Source organism: Pseudorasbora parva, chromosome 20 (assembly GCF_024679245.1).
Source record: "Pseudorasbora parva isolate DD20220531a chromosome 20, ASM2467924v1, whole genome shotgun sequence".
NCBI classification, from domain to species: Eukaryota; Metazoa; Chordata; class Actinopteri; order Cypriniformes; family Gobionidae; genus Pseudorasbora; species Pseudorasbora parva.
Window position 1 is genome coordinate 33,875,917 of NC_090191.1, and position 18,276 is coordinate 33,894,192.

Here is an 18,276-nt window from a genome sequence, read left to right on the forward strand (position 1 = left end):
TCAGCTCCTGATTCGCTCCAGTCCTGCACTCGCTGCGCTCGAGTTCAGTCACAGTCTTTCAATTTCAACTTTCAGCGCGATCCAGTCGCACTTGACTGATCGCAACGCGACGAAGTGGCCAACTAGGATTCGACGACCTATCCCGATCTGAAAAATAGTGGATCACCGCGTTAAACTGAAATAAAAGATGCGCTCTGATCTGTCAGACTATAGGTAACGCGGCGATGCGCAGCGGCAGGTGATGTGGATGCTGACGCGTCGTGGCTCAACTGGTCTCCAAGTGGCGCTTAGCACCTCTGGAAGAACTTTTGCGCGATGGGCTTTCAGTAGGAGTCGGGATCATGGAGTTAAGGGACTATCTAAGAAGTCTTTATGACATATTCCCTATTAGTTTCCTTTTAGGCATTTATTGTTTATTTAACACAGCGGTGCAAATTAACAAATGGGTCTTTTAAAGCGCAAACCGAGTATTGCTTATTGCGGTGCGTTTTAAAACTTTTATAGGACATTTAGTGACAACACTTGCCCTTATCTAGTTAATCCAGCTCCCGTTGGCTCGCATGGGACTGAGGCACTCATCGCGGTGCCTGCTCCTGCGGAGAAAGATGGCGGACGCGGAGAGCTCGGAGGTAAGTCAAAGATTCCACAACTCGTGCATAATACATCAACGCTCAGCCAGACATTGATATGCACACTTGTAAATCGCATGTGATTGATTCTTGTCGCGCGTGTGTGTGCTTGAGTGCATGACCGCGTAAAATGACGCGCTGGTTTGGAGGTCATACAAATCAGTGCCCGGCGATGTGCAATGACTATGCAGGCTAAACAACAGCGAGATTGAGAGCTGAAAGCAGAGCAGTTTCCTCATCCTGAAAGAACAGCGATCACACACATCACAGCAGATGCTGAAAATAAAGGATTATAGGCTAGTAAAATGCTTGCTGTGCGTAGGTTGCATAAAGATTAAGCGGATAGCTGATGCAAGATGTTCTTAGAAACCTCGACGACAATGCATTAACCTAAATGTGTAACTATACAATAAAGTAAAAGAATAAAGTTAGTCGTGCGCGTGTTGGATAGCACTAATTTCCTATTTTATGTAGTCTATTGGGTGATCGCGAGACGGCTGAGCGCTGTCCTTGGTGCTGCAGTATTTTGCCCCCCCTCCCCTCCCAGCTAATTAGCATATTCACCTTTGCATACCTGACTTAAACGTTGACGTTGTTAATTGGTGCACACTAAATATGAGAAGCCTACGTTTATGTTTTAATATGCTTTAACACGTATTTTTACAAAACTGGTTTGACATCATCTATTTTTCACATTAAGTTATCAAATGAGGAAAAAGACGCGGGAACATTTTTTTACAGAAAATATCATAAGGCTTTATACATTTTGATTCATTCAATGTCATTTTTTCAGCATGTTTTTTTCCAAGGTATTTTTTCTTTTCTTTTAATATACTTTCAATAAATAAATAATTCTTATAGGTCAAACCGCAAGACATGGCAACACCAAGGTCATGGGTTTGATTCCTAAAGAGTGCCTGATTAAATGCATACTTTGAACAGAGTGTGAGCTGTTTTACATAAAACTGTGCCAAGTGCACAATTACACTCATTGACTCTAATAAGTATGATAAAGGAGGACAGTGAACATTTTCCGATGATTTTGCCGTTGCCTTTACTAGCAGCGCCAGCAGCAGCAACAGCAGCACATTTCCAGTGTTCCCTCGTCCCAGTCACTGCAACCTTCTCCGCTACCAAAGCCAGTGACCTCCATTCATCATGTTCCACACCCCCCACACACGCCACACGTCTCTGCACTGTCTGCCTGTCCGGGACGAGGCAAGATGGCCAAGCTACTCAACCCAGAGGAGATGACTTCACGGGACTACTACTTTGACTCCTATGCCCACTTTGGAATTCATGAGGTAATCGATGGTCCAGTAGTCCAGAGTTCGTCTAAGATGAAAATGTATACTTTTTTGATCTGTGTTGCATTAACATAACAATGAAAAACTGCCACGGACAGGAAGTTCTAAAGAACTTGTATCACATGCAGCTAATCTTAAGAACACACTTAAATGTGTCACTGAAACCACCTTCTAACCTCATTCGAGAAGAACCGAGAGAACCCCTTTGATACCGGCACACTTAGAGCATGAGGGTCAAATTGGATCTGTCTGCAGATAAGAACAGTTTTTGATAACACACAGAAGGACAGGAGTAAGATGGAAAAAGAGAGAAAGAAAAGGAAAGAGAATTAGAGCGGTGGGGGGGCTTTGAAAGATGTGTATCAGTTAATCCCAGCAGGCTAAATGGAGACCTGTCTCTATAAAAAGAATCCCGGAGACACTGCGCTTTGTGTCCTATATATTGTCCTCCATAGCACGGTCCAAGAGAAAAGGTCCGGAAGTGAAGGATGTGGACGTTGTGGACTCCAACTCTAAGGAGATCTCGCATGCTCCAGTCAAATATGTGCAGCCATATACCGTTCAAACGTTTGGGGTCAGTAATGAGAGTTAGTTGACATGTAGGTGCAACTTTACTTATAGTCAACACAATGTCTAAAGGGGACCATCACAATAAAGTGTAACCTTCTATTCATTAATCACATTTCCCAAAGCAGCACAATTGTTTTCAACATTGATCATAATAAGAAATGTTCTGTGAGCATCAATCTGAATATTAATACGAATGATTTCTAAAGGATTATGTAACATAATTACTCCTGATAATTCAGCTTTGTCATCACATGAATACATTGCAATTCAATTACAATAAATTATAACAAAATAAAGTTAAATATATAAATGTAATAAATTAAACACACACACACACACGTTGAATCTTGTATAACTTATACAATTTTTAAAATTGCCTATTTTTTAATAAGTTATAGTAATGTAAAAAAGGTGTATAAATATATAGTATATATATATAGTTCAAATGTGATTCAAAAGTCTGAGAAAACATTGAAAATGAGTGATACAAATAAAATATAAAACTGAAAATGCCAAGAATTCAATACTACTCAATTACAGAAAATATCTATCTTTTTTGCTCTAGTCTAAATACCAGTTGTTTTTTCCTCTCAATAGGAGATGCTAAAGGACGAGGTGAGGACACTGACTTATAGGAACTCCATGTACCATAATAAACACATCTTTAAGGATAAGATCGTTCTAGATGTGGGCAGTGGAACCGGAATCCTCTCCATGTTTGCTGCCAAGGCAGGAGCCAAGCATGTGTATGGGGTGAGGACTCCAATTACTCATTACAAGTGTGTTCACTAACATATACAATAGGCTTGAGTTAGAGGGCAACATGCAGGCTGCACTGTACTGCAAAACTGACACTCTTTTTTTACACTTCCAAACTATATCTATGTATAGATATGGAGAGACAGAGTGGGAGAGCGTGCTGATAATATCAGTATCGTTACTGTGCTTCTGGTCTGTAGTTAGATAACACCACATTGATCCACCCACTAGGTCCATTTCTAGTCGCTTTTTATCTTTTCTGTGCCACAATAAGCACAGAAAGAGTTTTCGTTTTTTTGTCCAGAGCATGAATATATTATATATATATATATATATATATATATATATATATATATATATATATATATATATATATATATATATATATATATATATATGGTCCACATGTGCATAGACATTTAAAATGCACATTTGGAAGATAACAATAACATTGAGTATTTTTTTTAGCTAATTTTAAACTAAAAATAAATGCAAGCATATAAATATGCAACAGATATAATAACGGCAGGAAACTGGAGTAGATGACCGTGCTTATTATTGTGATTTAGATCAAATATTGCTAGTTACTTTGTTCTTTTTTGCTTCACCAATGAAAATAGTTCCAAACAGCCAAAAAAAGGCGTTGTGACTCCAAGCAACAAAAGTAAGTAGTCTTAAGTAGCATTAACCAACCAGTCAGTGGTTTAGAATCAATTAGCTGAGTGAATTCAATGACTCATGCATAGAGATAGCAGTTATTTGTTTCAACCGATTTGTTCAAAAACTGATTCATACAACGATGAGTGAATGAATTATTGATTCACACATTAAAGGGTTAGCTCACCCAAAAGTCATTATTGATTACTCACCACCTGTAAAGGCCAATTCACATTGCACAGACTAACACCAACAAACAAGATGGCTGTTGCATTTAGAATTGAATGGAAAATAACTATTATGTTCACACTGCCCCAACAGACACCAACAAACTCGCCCACGGAAATGACCGAGCACCCACGGAAAAACACAAGATATTCTCCACTCGTTTTAAACAAGAATCAAAACATTGTTGAGCGCGCATTATTGTAATGTGAGAGTAGCTGGTCCTACCAGACTCTTGTACATTTTATTTGTACAGAGAGTCTGGCCACTCTCCATTGATAAGCGTTAACTTCCTTGAAAGCGGTACTCTGTTGTTTTTAAACTATTGGATCTGCCCTGAGCCACTCTGGACCTGCCATAGCCAATCTCTAACTTTTGGTCGTGACATACATCTTAAACTAACGTACGACATCACGGTCATCGTTCTCAGCCACTCCCTCTGTTCGATGATTCCACCGGTTAAAATTTGACCGGAGAAAACCAGAGAATATACCACAATCCCAGACGGAGTACTGAAGGAAAATGAAAATTGAACTGAAGTACGTAGGAGGGCAGAGCCAGGCTAACGCGAGAGTGCATCCATGTAACAAATATCTCTCCGTCTGGGATTTTTAAAACTCTAGCATAAAACTTGCTGTACGAGGGCTTTCAAATATGTCTCAGATTTTTTGCATGCTCTCGCGAATCTCCTTGCTGTTTCTGTAGAACTGTCTTCTGATTTGTCCATAAACCTGCAATTTTATTAAGCACGATCAGCACCTACATGCAGTCTTTCCAAGGGACTTGCCTCATCGTCATGGCAATGGTTGTGTCCAGGTCAGATTATTTTAGAGTTTGCTGTCGTTTATTGGTAAATCATACCACACTGCTCAGACATTCCATGAACAAACAAACTCGATGCAACATGAAAACAAAGACCAACGGCAACAGACACCGACAGGGGTAAGACTAATCCATCAAACTTTTGGCATTTGTCTGTGCGGTGTGAACTGGCCTTAAGACCTTCATTCATCTTCGTAACATAAATTAAGATAAGACTTTCAAGTCCCAGAAAGGTAGTAAAGATATCGTTAAAATAGTCCATGTGATTGGTTCACTACGCATAGTGAACACAGTACAGCGCTTCCAGGTTCTACTTCAGAACGCCGGCTACCTGTTGGCCAACGTTGTTCACGTGAGCACTGTATGTGTGTGATGCTGACACAAGAGCTGGCCAATCACTGAGCTATTATTATTACCAGCTGGTATTATGACCCGCTCCAAGCGGGACTTGAACCCGGGTCATGCATGAGAGTCAGACGCTCTAAGAAGGAGGCTAAAGGCTGCAACATCTAATGTCAGTCACTAGAGCGTCTCTTGAGATCAGAGGAGTGAGGTTTACTCAACAGCAACTACTAGCGGGGTTCTGTTACACTGATCCCCTTAAACCTCACTCCCATCTGGGTCACGGCACCAATGTAACCCTCCGCAGGCATGAGAGACAGACCTGGGTTCGAGTCCCGTTTGGATCGGATGGTTCGAACAGGAGGGGCTACATTTACACTACGTGAACTACATGAATGAAGGTTGTATGGGTTTGTAACGACATGAGGGTGAGTAATTAATGACAGAAATTTCATTTTTGGGTGAACTAACCCTTTAAGCCAGTCACTTGTCACCACCTACTGGCAAAGCAATGCAACTTGCAGAACGAGTCAGTGAAACACGCAGCCACTAATATACAGTCTGTCTGGAGCGGCCAAAGACAAGCGGAGTGATACAAGCAGTAGGCCTATATTTATAAAAAAATATTACAATAATTATTTGTCTCTTTAAATACAAACCCGAATCCAATCAGACTTGAAGTTATGCATGAAAAATAGTTCCGTCTGTCTTGGGTCAGCTAGCATACCTCTAATTCAGATCGTGCAATTATGATTATAATGTTAAGCTAATTTTCATTTTGTTTTGTAGATCGAATGCTCCAGTATATCAGAGTATTCAGAAAAAATCATCAAATCAAATCACCTGGACAACGGTAAGACAATCTGCTGCTCGTTCCTGTTAGGACACAACAGTGTTTCGGTCTGATTCTTGTGTGGAATGGAAGAGTCATACATTTTCCTGTAGGCAAGAGGAGTTCCATGGAACAGGAAGCAGCACAGTCACTTCCTGTAGCTGACACTCGCCACTTGTGGTGTGATAGCAGAAGCTGTTGTTTAGTTGTCCACAGCAGCTCTCATTAACACTGGAGAGCAGCAGGCGGGTGAGAAGCCTGAGTCAGTGTGAGAGAGGAGTCACTGCTACACACACACACACACACAGGCATGGGAATTGGAGATTGGCAACCTGCCTTTAGCAAAATGTGAATAATGGTGAGGATTAGAGAAAAGAAGAGGGAACAGGAGAACACCACGGAGAAACCCATCCATCAAATGTAACTTTATATTGACATTCTTATGACTAAATGCTGGGTTCCTGTAACCAGTCTGACCAAAATGTATTCAGACACCTTCAACATTTTCTCACATTATCACAGTTTATTTGCTTAAGTTTAGAAAACGGTAATAAAATATGACAAGAACTGTGAGTTAAACTGTCAGAACTCATTCATCTTGATAATGTCAGATAACTTATGGAATATGGAATAATTAACAAACAACCAATCAGCTGTTAAATTTAAACACACAATTAGATAATACCAATTTAGATCAACCAATTACTGAGCAATGCTTCATTTTGTTCAGTCTGTGGTGTAAAAGGTCACATTAGCAATTACAGAAAAAACACACAAGCTAAACATGATCAGGGTAAAGTGTCGGAATAATTTTGGTACCAAATTTTACTATTCTACTGTATGATGAATTTGTTGGGCATAATATGTCACAGTTTACTTTATTTTGCTATCCTCACTTACATAAATAAAATATAGTGTTCTGCCCCCACTAGTAAAAAAAAAATATATGATTAATAATTTTTGGTTTGACTGGATGCGAAATATTTAAGAATGAAAAAAAAAATGTTGGGTGAGATTTGATTTGATCCTTCAGGAATTGATAATATTGTCATTTATTGTCATTTTAATGTTATTCAAATATTGATTTAGAATAAAATATAAATGTATATCCAATTGTATATTGAATAGTATAAAAAAAGCATAAATCTATTTTTTGCAGTTATTACCATCATTAAAGGGAAGGTGGAGGACACTGAGCTGCCCGTGGATCAGGTGGACATCATCATTTCAGAGTGGATGGGCTACTGTCTTTTCTACGAGTCTATGCTCAATACTGTCATCTACGCCAGGGACAAATGGCTGGTCAGTGTGTGTGTGTGTGTGTGTGTTAGCTGTCTCAAGGCCAAGGTGATTTGACTAATTAGAATGTGAAGCATGTGTCCAAGCTGAAAATTATCATTTATAATGGGAATGAGTGGGCTGCTGATGAATGTCTACCACTGAATGACAATTTGGTCCAGAGGACAAGTGGCTTGTTAGATTTTTTAATAGAACCATTGTGTTGATGCCAGTACATTGTTGCACCCTAGAGTTATTATTATGGTACACTGAACAGGAAGGAAAAGAAAGAATGATGTTAAGTCACTGGAATAATATAATCACGCATATGCCAGGAATGCATTATTGTAAATTAAAATGTTATATAAGGGTATTGTATTTTATATTATATTATTATATATGATCATTTGACCTGATCTTATTTATACTAATATATTTTTTAACTATTTAAAAGATTTTAGATAATAATTGTATATTATTTTCTAATTTATATTATTGTAATATATTAAAATATATGTATTATATTATGGTGTTTTATGATCATTATTTATTAGCCTGGGAAGCCAGACTAGGGTGCGTCTAGATATCTAGGCTTATTATTTATACTTATATAATTATTATTATTAATAATAGACAACTTTTTAAATAATTGGGACATACGTCAACTACCCATATATTTTTTTTCATCTGTGATAACTGTAGATTCTCTTTTATGTAATTTTTCAGAAACCTGGAGGTTTCATGTTTCCAGACAGAGCGACATTGTATGTGGTCGCCATTGAGGATCGACAATACAAAGACTTCAAAATCCACTGTGAGTGAGCACACACACACACACACACACACACACACACACACACACACACACACACACACACACACACACACACACACACACACACACACACACACACACACACACACACACACACACACACAGCAACTACATGTCCTGTATTAAATGACCATCTAAAACTGTATCTCTTTCTTGTTCAAAAAGTGTCTTGCTCTGTGCCTCCTTTTGGATCCCTCACATTTTATAGCTTAAAAAAAAAGAAACGAAAAACATCAAGAAACCTTCCTGTTGAGCTCCATTACTCCCCCGCAGCAAAATGTTTGCCTTTTCACCATCCCTTTCACCCTCTCCTTCATGTTTTGGATGAAAGTGTGAGATTCGCCTTGGCCTAACACTCATGTGAGGGGATGTAATCAAACGCTGCCAGACACAGAGGAGGCAGGAGTCTATTTTAGGGCCAAATGAAGACAACCAGACATAGCCACAGATTTTCGACTTTTTAATTACACTGAAATATATTTTCTCTGTGCCTGCAGGGTGGGAGAACGTCTATGGCTTTGACATGACGTGCATTCGTAACGTTGCTATGATGGAGCCCCTGGTGGACATAGTAGATCCTAAACAAGTCGTGACCAACTCCTGCCTCATTAAGGTACGAGTCTGTGCGAGGAAGATCTGATTTGAATCATAGTACTGATTGACTGAGCGAGAGGCCACTATGGAACACATGTAGCGTGGGTGTTACATAACAGAATAATTTGCAGTAAAGCGCCACCCGATGACAGCGTGGTAACGTGTTCATCTCAACAGATGCACAAACACCAATCATTCATTTAAATTAGCAGACAGAAATAAGTCCTCATGAGGTATAATGCTAATAAAATCATCATAGGTTATTTCGTTATACCTTAATAAACGTGTCTTATCTCATTTAGTGGGAAAGATTTATTTGATATTGTAAAACAGAAATGAGATGACATTTAGAATGGAATGGAATGGAATGGAATAGAATAGAATAGAATAGAATAGAATAGAATAGAATAGAATAGAATAGAATAGAATAGAATAGAATAGAATAGAATGTATGACCCTGGACCACAAAACCATAAGGGTAATTTGTTTTAAATTTTTATACATCTATGAAAGCTGAATAAATAGTTTCCATTAATGTATGGTTTGATAGGATAGGACAATATTTGGCCAAGATATATTTTTTATATATTTATGGCTGGACATTTACAAAATATCTTCATGGAACATGCTCTTTACTTAATATCCTAATGATATTTGGCATAAAAGAAAAAAATATAATTTTGACCCATACAATTTATTGTTGGCTATTGCCACAAATATGAGACTTGTTATGACTGGTTTTGTGGTCCAGGGTCACATTAATATAATATAATGTAATGTAATATAATATAATATAATATAATATAATATAATATAATATAATATAATACACAGCAAAAAACATGTTGGGAGATTTATCACCACAGGTGTTAAAATTATCACTTTCCGGGTGAACATACAGGTCCATCTTTGCTAGTGTTAAAACAACACTGACGAAAGTGTTCGTTATACAAACACTGTGTTAGTGTTTCTTTTTAGTCACTCAAGGTGTTGAGAAATGTATTACTCATAAGTGTACATTTAACACTTTATGGTGATTAATCTCACACACCCAGTGTATTTAATGTTTATTTAATGTAAATACTTAAATGGCACTGTGAATGAAATTTAAAACAATTTATATATTTTATTTTATTTTTTCCCCAAAAAAATCAAGTGACTACAAATTTATTTGAATATTTATTGAAATTGTAATATATCAATTCCATTACATTTATGTATTTGGCAGACACTTTTATCCAATGCGACTTACACTGCATTCAATACCATTTTTAATTAAAAAAAAAACATTTTTGTCAGTTCTTGCTTTCGCCGGGAATCGCTACAGTAAAGCCATTGTTGTCACACATACAATTGAATAAAACAATTTCTTGTTATACTCCAATGCTATAATATCTTAAAAGTAATGTTTTAATTGAAAATACAAAAATTCAACATTGTTAAATCAACCTTAATGTTAAAAAACTGTCTGGTTTGTAATTCATTCTGATAAAAAATACTATTCCTTTATAAATTAATACATTTACATTTGGCAGATAATTTTATCCAAAGCGACTTACATTGCATTCAATGTACGCATTTTTACATTTTGTCAGTTCTTGCTTTCCCAATTCATCGATCCCACGATCTTGGCGTTGATATCGCTCCTCAAAATGATCCAAACACATAGTATCATTCCTGTTAAAGAGACAAATTTGGTTAAAACAAGCACATTAAAAAAATCTAAGATAAAAAGTTTCAAACATCTTCAATCAACAAGCAGAGATACTTACATAGCCTGTCTTCCTTTCAGGATCGTTTAGGTTTGTAGAGTAATGCCAAGGGCATACATAGATTGTGGCCTTAAGTGGTTTCCTTCTGCAATAATAAACAATATTCCATGAAACAAAAATCCTCCAAAGCAGAAAGCAAAAAAAAAAAAAGACTCAAAATTATCAGGTCACTTTGTGTTTTACTTCAGGTTATTTTTATACCAATACATAGCAAGAAAACGTCTCAGGTTACGTATGTAACCCTAGTTCCCTGAGGGAACGAGACGCTGCGTCGAAACGCTGTGAGAACGCCTCTGCGTTAATGCGTCGTGAAGCGCCTGTAGAACCATTCCATCGGAAAAAAGATCGATCGTCGGCGTGATGACGTCATCGACCGGAAGCTATAAAACGTCCGTGAAAACAAACAGGAACTAACTTCTGATAAAGCCTGAAGTAAGTGATCACGGACACGCCGGGAGTATGGCAGAGCGACGCAGCGTCTCGTTCCCTCAGGGAACTAGGGTTACATACGTAACCTGAGACGTTCCCTTTCGGGGAACTCGAGCTGCGTCGAAACGCTGTGAGAACGCTTATACCCACATCGCCATAGGACCAAGTGTCTCGTATGTGTGAAACCGAAGCGCACACGGTTACGAGAGAACCTGTGCCCCTACTGTAGATGCCAGGTCTAGCTCGTAGAACCTGACGAAGGTAGAAGGAGACGACCATCCGGCCGCGTTACATATATCATGGAGGGAAGCCCCCGACAAAAGTGCTTTAGAAGCAGCCATACCCCTGGTAGAATGTGCCCGGACAGCCAAAGGAGATGGCTGCCCGGCAGCTTCATAAGCAAGTGAAATGGCCTCGGCCACCCACTTGCTCATCCTCTGCTTGGATACAGGAGCCCCCTTCTTAGGGGGTCCGAAGCAAACAAACAATTGTTCAGTTTTTCTCCACAGGGCAGCTCTGTGGACATAAGTATCCAGTGCCCTCACCGGACACAGCAGATTTAATCTTTCCTGGTCTGACGTCAAGAATGGAGGAGGACAGAAGGCTTGTAGAGTGATGGGGCCCCGTGGGCTCGTAGGAACCTTGGGGACATAACCCGGCCTGGGATGCAGAAATGCTTTCACCATCCCAGGCGCGAACTCTAGACATGAGGGCCCTACTGACAGGGACTGAATATCTCCTATCCTTTTAAGAGATGAAATGGCCAAAAGGAAGATAGTTTTCAGGGTGAGGAACTTATCCGAAACCTCCTCCAAAGGTTCGAACGGAGGTCCGGACAAGCCCCTCAAAACAATGGCCAAGTCCCATGCCGGGACCCTCGAGTGCATAACTGGCCTCAACCTTAATGTGCCACGAAGGAAGCGTGTAATTAGAGGGTGTCTTCCCAAAGACACTCCACTGCAAGGGACGTGGACAGCGCCCAAGGCCGCCACGTACACCTTAAGTGTGGAGGGGGTCAACCCTGCAGAGAACCTTTCCTGCAGGAACTCCAGCACTGTACCAACCGGGCAGTTAACTGGATCCCACTGGCGTTCTCTGCACCAAGCTGAGAAAAGTCTCCATTTCAAAGCGTACAGCTTCCTCGTGGACGGAGCTCTGGAGTGTAGGATGGTCTCTACGACCTCGGCCGAGAGACCCTCCTCTATGAGCCTAGCCCCCTCAGAGGCCAGGCCCACAGTTTCCACATCTCCGGGCGTGGGTGCAGGAATCTCCCGCCCGCCTGAGAGAGTAGATCCCTCCTGGTCGGAATCTCCATCGGAGAGCCTTCCAGGAGAGATATCAGGTCCGAAAACCATACTCGGGTCGGCCAGTTCGGGGCCACTAGGAGTACCTGGGCCCCGTCCCGGCGTACCCTCTCCAGAACTCCTGGAAGCAGAACAATCGGGGGGAAGGCGTACAGAGGCAGCCTCGGCCACTCCTGTACCATGGCATCCAGCCCCAGCGGAGCCGGATGGGTCAGAGAAAACCACCGCGGGCAGTGAGAGTTCTCTGCCGAAGCGAACAGGTCTATCTCTGCTTTCCCATAAACCTTCCATAGGAGCTCCACCACCTCTGGGTGGAGTCTCCATTCCCCGGGCCTCGGCCCCTGTCTCGACAGGTTGTCTGCTTCCTGGTTTAGGGCCCCCGGGATATATACTGCCTTGATTGACAGCAATTTCCCTTGGGCCCACAGGAGGATCCGATGTGCCAATTTGTCCAACGGACGAGACCTCAGACCCCCCTGGTGATTTATATAGGCCACCACGGACGTGTTGTCTGTTCTGACTAGTACGTGGTGGCCCCTGAGGTCGGGCAGGAACTGTTTCAATGCAAGAAACACTGCGAGCATCTCCAGCCGATTTATGTGCCAGTGCCGCTGATGTTCCTGCCATAGACCCTGGGATGAGCGACCACTCATGGTCGCCCCCCAGCCCGTGAGGGAGGCGTCTGTCGTTAGCGTTACGCGACGAACATGAGCCCCCAACACGGGACCCTGAGATAAAAACCCCGGGTTTTTCCACATGACCAGAGCACGTAGGCATCGCCGCGTGACTTTGATCGTGCGGAGCGGATTTCCCCTCGGGGAGAACCCTTGTGTTTTGAGCCACCACTGCAGTGGCCTCATGTACAGTAGGCCAAGAGGTATCACGTTGGACGCTGCTGCCATGAGACCTAACAGTTTCTGGAACTGTTTCACAGTGACGGCTCGGCCTAGCTTCTGTTCTTTGGCGGCTGCCAGGATCGACGCTATGCGTGTTGGCGATAATTGCGCCCGCATAATTATCGAGTCCCAGTTCACACCTAGAAAAGTGGTTCTCTGAGCCGGAGAAAGCACACTCTTCTTGGCGTTCAGCCTCAACCCCAGCTTCGACATATGGGCGAGAACAGCATCTCGATGCTGAACCGCCATCTGCTCTGTATTCGCTAGAATCAGCCAGTCGTCGATGTAGTTCAGTATGCGGATGCCCTGAAGACGCAGCGGCGCCAGAGCTGCATCCACACACTTGGTGAACGTGCGGGGTGACAGTGCTAGACCGAAGGGAAGTACACGATATTGGTATGCCTCTCCCCCGAAGGCAAACCTCAGGAACTTCCTGTGATGTGGACGGATGGAGACATGAAAATACGCATCTTTGAGGTCTATGGTGACAAACCAATCCTCCGATCTGACCTGCGCTACAATCTGTCTGAGTGTAAGCATCTTGAATTTGAGCTTGGCCACCGAGCGATTCAATAGCCGCAGATCTAATATCGGGCGTAAGCCCCCATCCTTCTTCGGCACGATGAAGTAACGGCTGTAAAAGCCAGACTCCCTGCTGGGAGGGGAAACCCTCTCTATAGCCCCTTTTTGCAGGAGTGTCTCTACTTCCTGTGCCATTACCAGAGCCTGCTCCGGGCCCACCACTGTAGGTAGGACACCGCAGAAAGGAGGTGGCCGACTTCTGAATTGAATGGCATACCCCTTTTCTACTATCTGCAGGACCCACTGAGATATATTTGATAGACGTTTCCATTCGTCTAGAAAATCTACTAAGGGAACCAGCCTCTCGAGGCTGGCCTCTGGTGTATTTTGAGCAACAAGCACAGTGCCCTGAAGCGGCGGACCGGCAGGGAACAACTGACTTGACTGCTCGGGGACCCCCCGAAGGGGGTGCGGACCACCCTCGGGTGGCCCGCGGAGACCGACTGCGCCCCGGCATTGCGGCAGGGTTGGCAGCGCGGCCCCCCGAGGGTGCCGTAGGGAAACGGGTACCGTAGGCAGGGGTAAGCACCGTTTCCCTACGGGGGGAACCACCCTCAGCGTCCTGACGCTTCTGGCGTCAGGAACGCTTCGACGAAGCCTTCTTGGCGATCAGGACTGTCCGCAGATCAGCCCTGCCCCTCGAAGGCTTCGTCTGAGAGCGCCGCCCCTGGTCCCCGCGCTGAGGGGGAGCCCGAGCGGCGACGCTCTGCTTTTGTTGTGCCCTGTGAGCTGAGCTCGTACTCGGCTTGGGCTGCCTGATGTCAGCGGCAGCCCCAGGGACCTGGACTCGGAGAGGGAGAAACTGCTTCAGCGCCGCAGCTTGTTTCTTTGACTCCTGGAACCTCTCGGTGACAGTGTGTACTGCGTCACCGAAGAGGCCACCAGGAGACAGCGGCGCGTCGAGCAGAAAGCTCTTCTCCCTCTCTTTGATTTCGGTGGGGTTGAGCCATAAATGTCTCTCCGTAGCCACCAATGCTGCCATCGAGCGGCCAACACATCTGGCCGTCTCTTTGGTGGCCCGGAGAGTTATATCAGCTGCTGTTCTAAGCTCATTTATGACGTCACCCCCCACTTCATCGCGTCCATCTAGATCCCTGAGCAGGTCAGCCTGATAAGCCTGCATAATTGCCATGGTGTGAAGGCATGCAGCAGCCTGACCTGCCGCCGAGTACGCTTTGCCCACCAGTGCCGACGTTGTTTTCAATGGTCTGGTGGGCAAAGTCGGGGCCTTTAGGGACGATGCCGAGGAAGGCGAGAGATGGCTCGCAAGCGTCTCTTCTACCTTTGGCATCGCCCCATAGCCGTAGTGCTTCAGCCCCATGATGTTACTATAGACCGTAGTCTGAGGGCTGAACACACGGTATGATGCCGGTCTCCTCCATGATGTTGCCACCTCGGTGTGCAAATCATGGAAGAATGGCAGGCCCCGCCGCTGAGGTTCTGAAGCGCGAGCGGGCAGGAATCTTTCGTCTAATTTACTAGAACGTCTCTTTCCTGCCTCAGATCTTTCTACGGGCCAGTCAATGTTTAATCTGGCCACGGCTCGCGTTAGAACCTCAACGAGCTCATCACTCGCAGGAGACTGAAGTGGCGAATCTTCAGTCGCGATGCTCTCAACGTCCACCTCCTCGGAGCTGGATAGTTGGAGCACCGGCGGCTCTCTCGGGGGGGAAGAAACCGCAATGCGTGCTTCCAAGCCCCGAGAAGAACCGCTGGATGGAGCGGGTGAGGGCAGAGATAAGGCAGCGCCCGTCTCAAACCCCTCCGCAACATCCAATTGTGAACCCCACGACTGCAGCCTCCGCTCTGCCTCGGCAGCAGCGGGACCAGAGCCGCGGGGAACACGAGCCGAGGCACCCTCCTCGAAGAGTGCCCGGCGGGAGCGCAGCGTTCTCAGTGGCATACGCTCACAGTGCTCGCAAGCAGCCCCCTCGAGGGCTGCCTGGGCATGCTGCGCTCCCAAGCAGGCAACACAAAGAGAGTGTGTATCCCCACTCGTGATGTAGCGTGGGCAGGGATGAACACACCTCTTAAAGTTACTGCTTTCGCTCGCCATTTCTCTATCTATTTTATTTTCTCTTTTTTGTAAAATATATGGAATATTTAACAAAGGGTGGAAAAACTCTTTCAATAGACAGACAAAAACACCAAATAGACAGACAGGTTCACACAGATCGCTTACTGAAGGCACAGAAGCTAGTTCCTGTTTGTTTTCACGGACGTTTTATAGCTTCCGGTCGATGACGTCATCACGCCGACGATCGATCTTTTTTCCGATGGAATGGTTCTACAGGCGCTTCACGACGCATTAACGCAGAGGCGTTCTCACAGCGTTTCGACGCAGCTCGAGTTCCCCGAAAGGGAACGTTATATTCAGAACATAAGCACTACTGTTACAGATTTACAATGCTACAACTAGAAAAGGCTAGTACAGAAAAAATCGCGCATGGAAGGGCACTAATGCATGTCTGCTAAACTAATACAAAATAAGACGAAAATGTCAAATAGTACGAGTGTGCAATGTCGTGGAATGTATACGCCAAAACTCATTTCGGCATGCATATGATACGCTCTCTTGGGTAGGTTTAGGGTAGTGGGGTGGGGGGTTCGTATGTATAATACGCCATAAATTGCGTCTCATATGCACGCAAAAAACAGCGTATCATACATTCCACGACATTGCACACTCGTACTCGATCTTGAGTTTCTATATTGACTGAAGCAGTTCATGAAGAAAAGCGTGTCCTACGACATGTTTTCGACATTTTGGAGCGCTGTACAGAATGGTCGGCGTATGTTATCAAAGTACCACGAGAAGATTGCTAGAACACACAGAGCTTTCACTCGCAAAATGTTGCAGGCCGATCAGTATGCGCAGCGCCGACAATGATGGACCGTGCTATCCGTTGGTGCTCGGCACGGGATCGAGCCCCGGTCACACAAGAAAAAAAAATTAAGAGCAATTAATTCATTCGATTAACGTCTGCTTTCTCATTTGAATGACATTTCAAAACACCAGAATTAACTCTTAGTTACGGGGTGAAAGATATAAACGGTCTTATAAAGGTTGGAAGCCCTAAAGATACTTAACGTTATGCCAAATGAGAAGAAATAACTATCCAAGTCCAGTGAGTTAAAAAATGACACATAATGTTAATGCTGCTACATTATTACAAAATTAGTACAACGAAATTAAGTCACTTACGTAAATCTCGTCCTCCATTAACGAATTTAGAGTGTTAGTGGGGGTTATTCAGTTATGTTAAACTGAATGGCGGATCAAAAGCGCGCTAAATTTAAACTGAGGTAAAAAAAAAAAAAAAAAAAAAAAACGCTAACAGAGTTAAGTCAACCACATCGGCTACGTTACTCATTATACAAGCTCATTAATAAATCACAAGTTGATAAGATAATAATACTATACTATACCTTATCCTTGTAACCGTTGTGTGTGCAGGGAAATCCATAAAGATGGAGAGACCGAAGGATGAGCTGGGAAATTTAAAATGCTCTGCACATGCGCAGATGTTGATTGTTAACACCCAAAGGAAACACTGTGCTTTATCACCCAAAGGAAACACTGTGCTTTATCACTAAACAAGTGATAAAGCATATAATATTTGTAAATTAACACCAGATTTTATCACTAGATGCCCAACACCAGGTTTTTATCCCTCAGTAATTTGCTGTGTATAATATAATATAATATTACAATACAATATAATATAATATAATATAATATAATGTAATGTAATATAATATAATATAATTAATATAATATAATATAATTAATATAATATAATATAATATAATACAATACAATACAATATAATATAATATAATATAATATAATATAATATAATATAATATAATATAATATAAATCAATGAATAAAAGTACTTTCAAAGTATCTGAGCCAAGCTATCTATATTTCTATACCCATAGTATTACTGTATTTGAACAGTTTCCTAATTTTGTGTCAGAAAAACATCTCATGAACTCTGAAACAGCGAATCTATGAGCGATGGGCTCATAAATTAAAAAAAAAAGTTTATGATCTGTTTGTCAGTGAAGACATATTGAATGTCAAAAGAAAAGAGACAATGTAGGAGACAGGGAGAGCTAGATAGCTGAAGAAAGAAAGAAAGAAAGAAAGAAAGAAAGAAAGAAAGAAAGAAAGAAAGAAAGAAAGAAAGAAAGAAAGAAAGAAAGAAAGAAAGAAAGAAAGAAAGAAAGAAAGAAAGAAAGGAGCTGTGCTTTCAGTGTGCCTCTGAATCAACTGGGGATCAGACTCTTTGAAGAGGAGAATGATTTCAGCCTCTTTGTGAGGTTTATTAAATGAAAGGTTGAATTGAACAAATGAAAGGCTCAGTGCTGCCACTGATCAGTTGTTCACACAAACAGTAAGAGGATCTTTGTCCGCCAAGGCTGATGCTTGTTCCA

General features: G+C 42.5%; 1 protein-coding gene across 2 annotated transcripts in view; it reads left to right on the forward strand.

The window, feature by feature from the left end:
• prmt8b (protein arginine methyltransferase 8b) overlaps positions 1-18,276 on the forward strand; it is a 25,746-nt gene continuing 7,470 nt past the window's right edge. Inside the window, exons 1-7 of one of the 2 annotated variants that reach the window (XM_067426972.1) lie at positions 1-629; positions 1,694-1,933; positions 3,104-3,259; positions 6,101-6,164; positions 7,303-7,445; positions 8,148-8,235; positions 8,754-8,869. In XM_067426972.1, the coding sequence (XP_067283073.1) occupies positions 561-629; positions 1,694-1,933; positions 3,104-3,259; positions 6,101-6,164; positions 7,303-7,445; positions 8,148-8,235; positions 8,754-8,869 (876 nt within the window). In that variant the 5' untranslated portion in view covers positions 1-560. Of the gene's footprint in view, positions 630-1,690; positions 1,934-3,103; positions 3,260-6,100; positions 6,165-7,302; positions 7,446-8,147; positions 8,236-8,753; positions 8,870-18,276 lie in introns of both variants that reach the window. The other variant, XM_067426971.1, reaches the window with a different exon arrangement.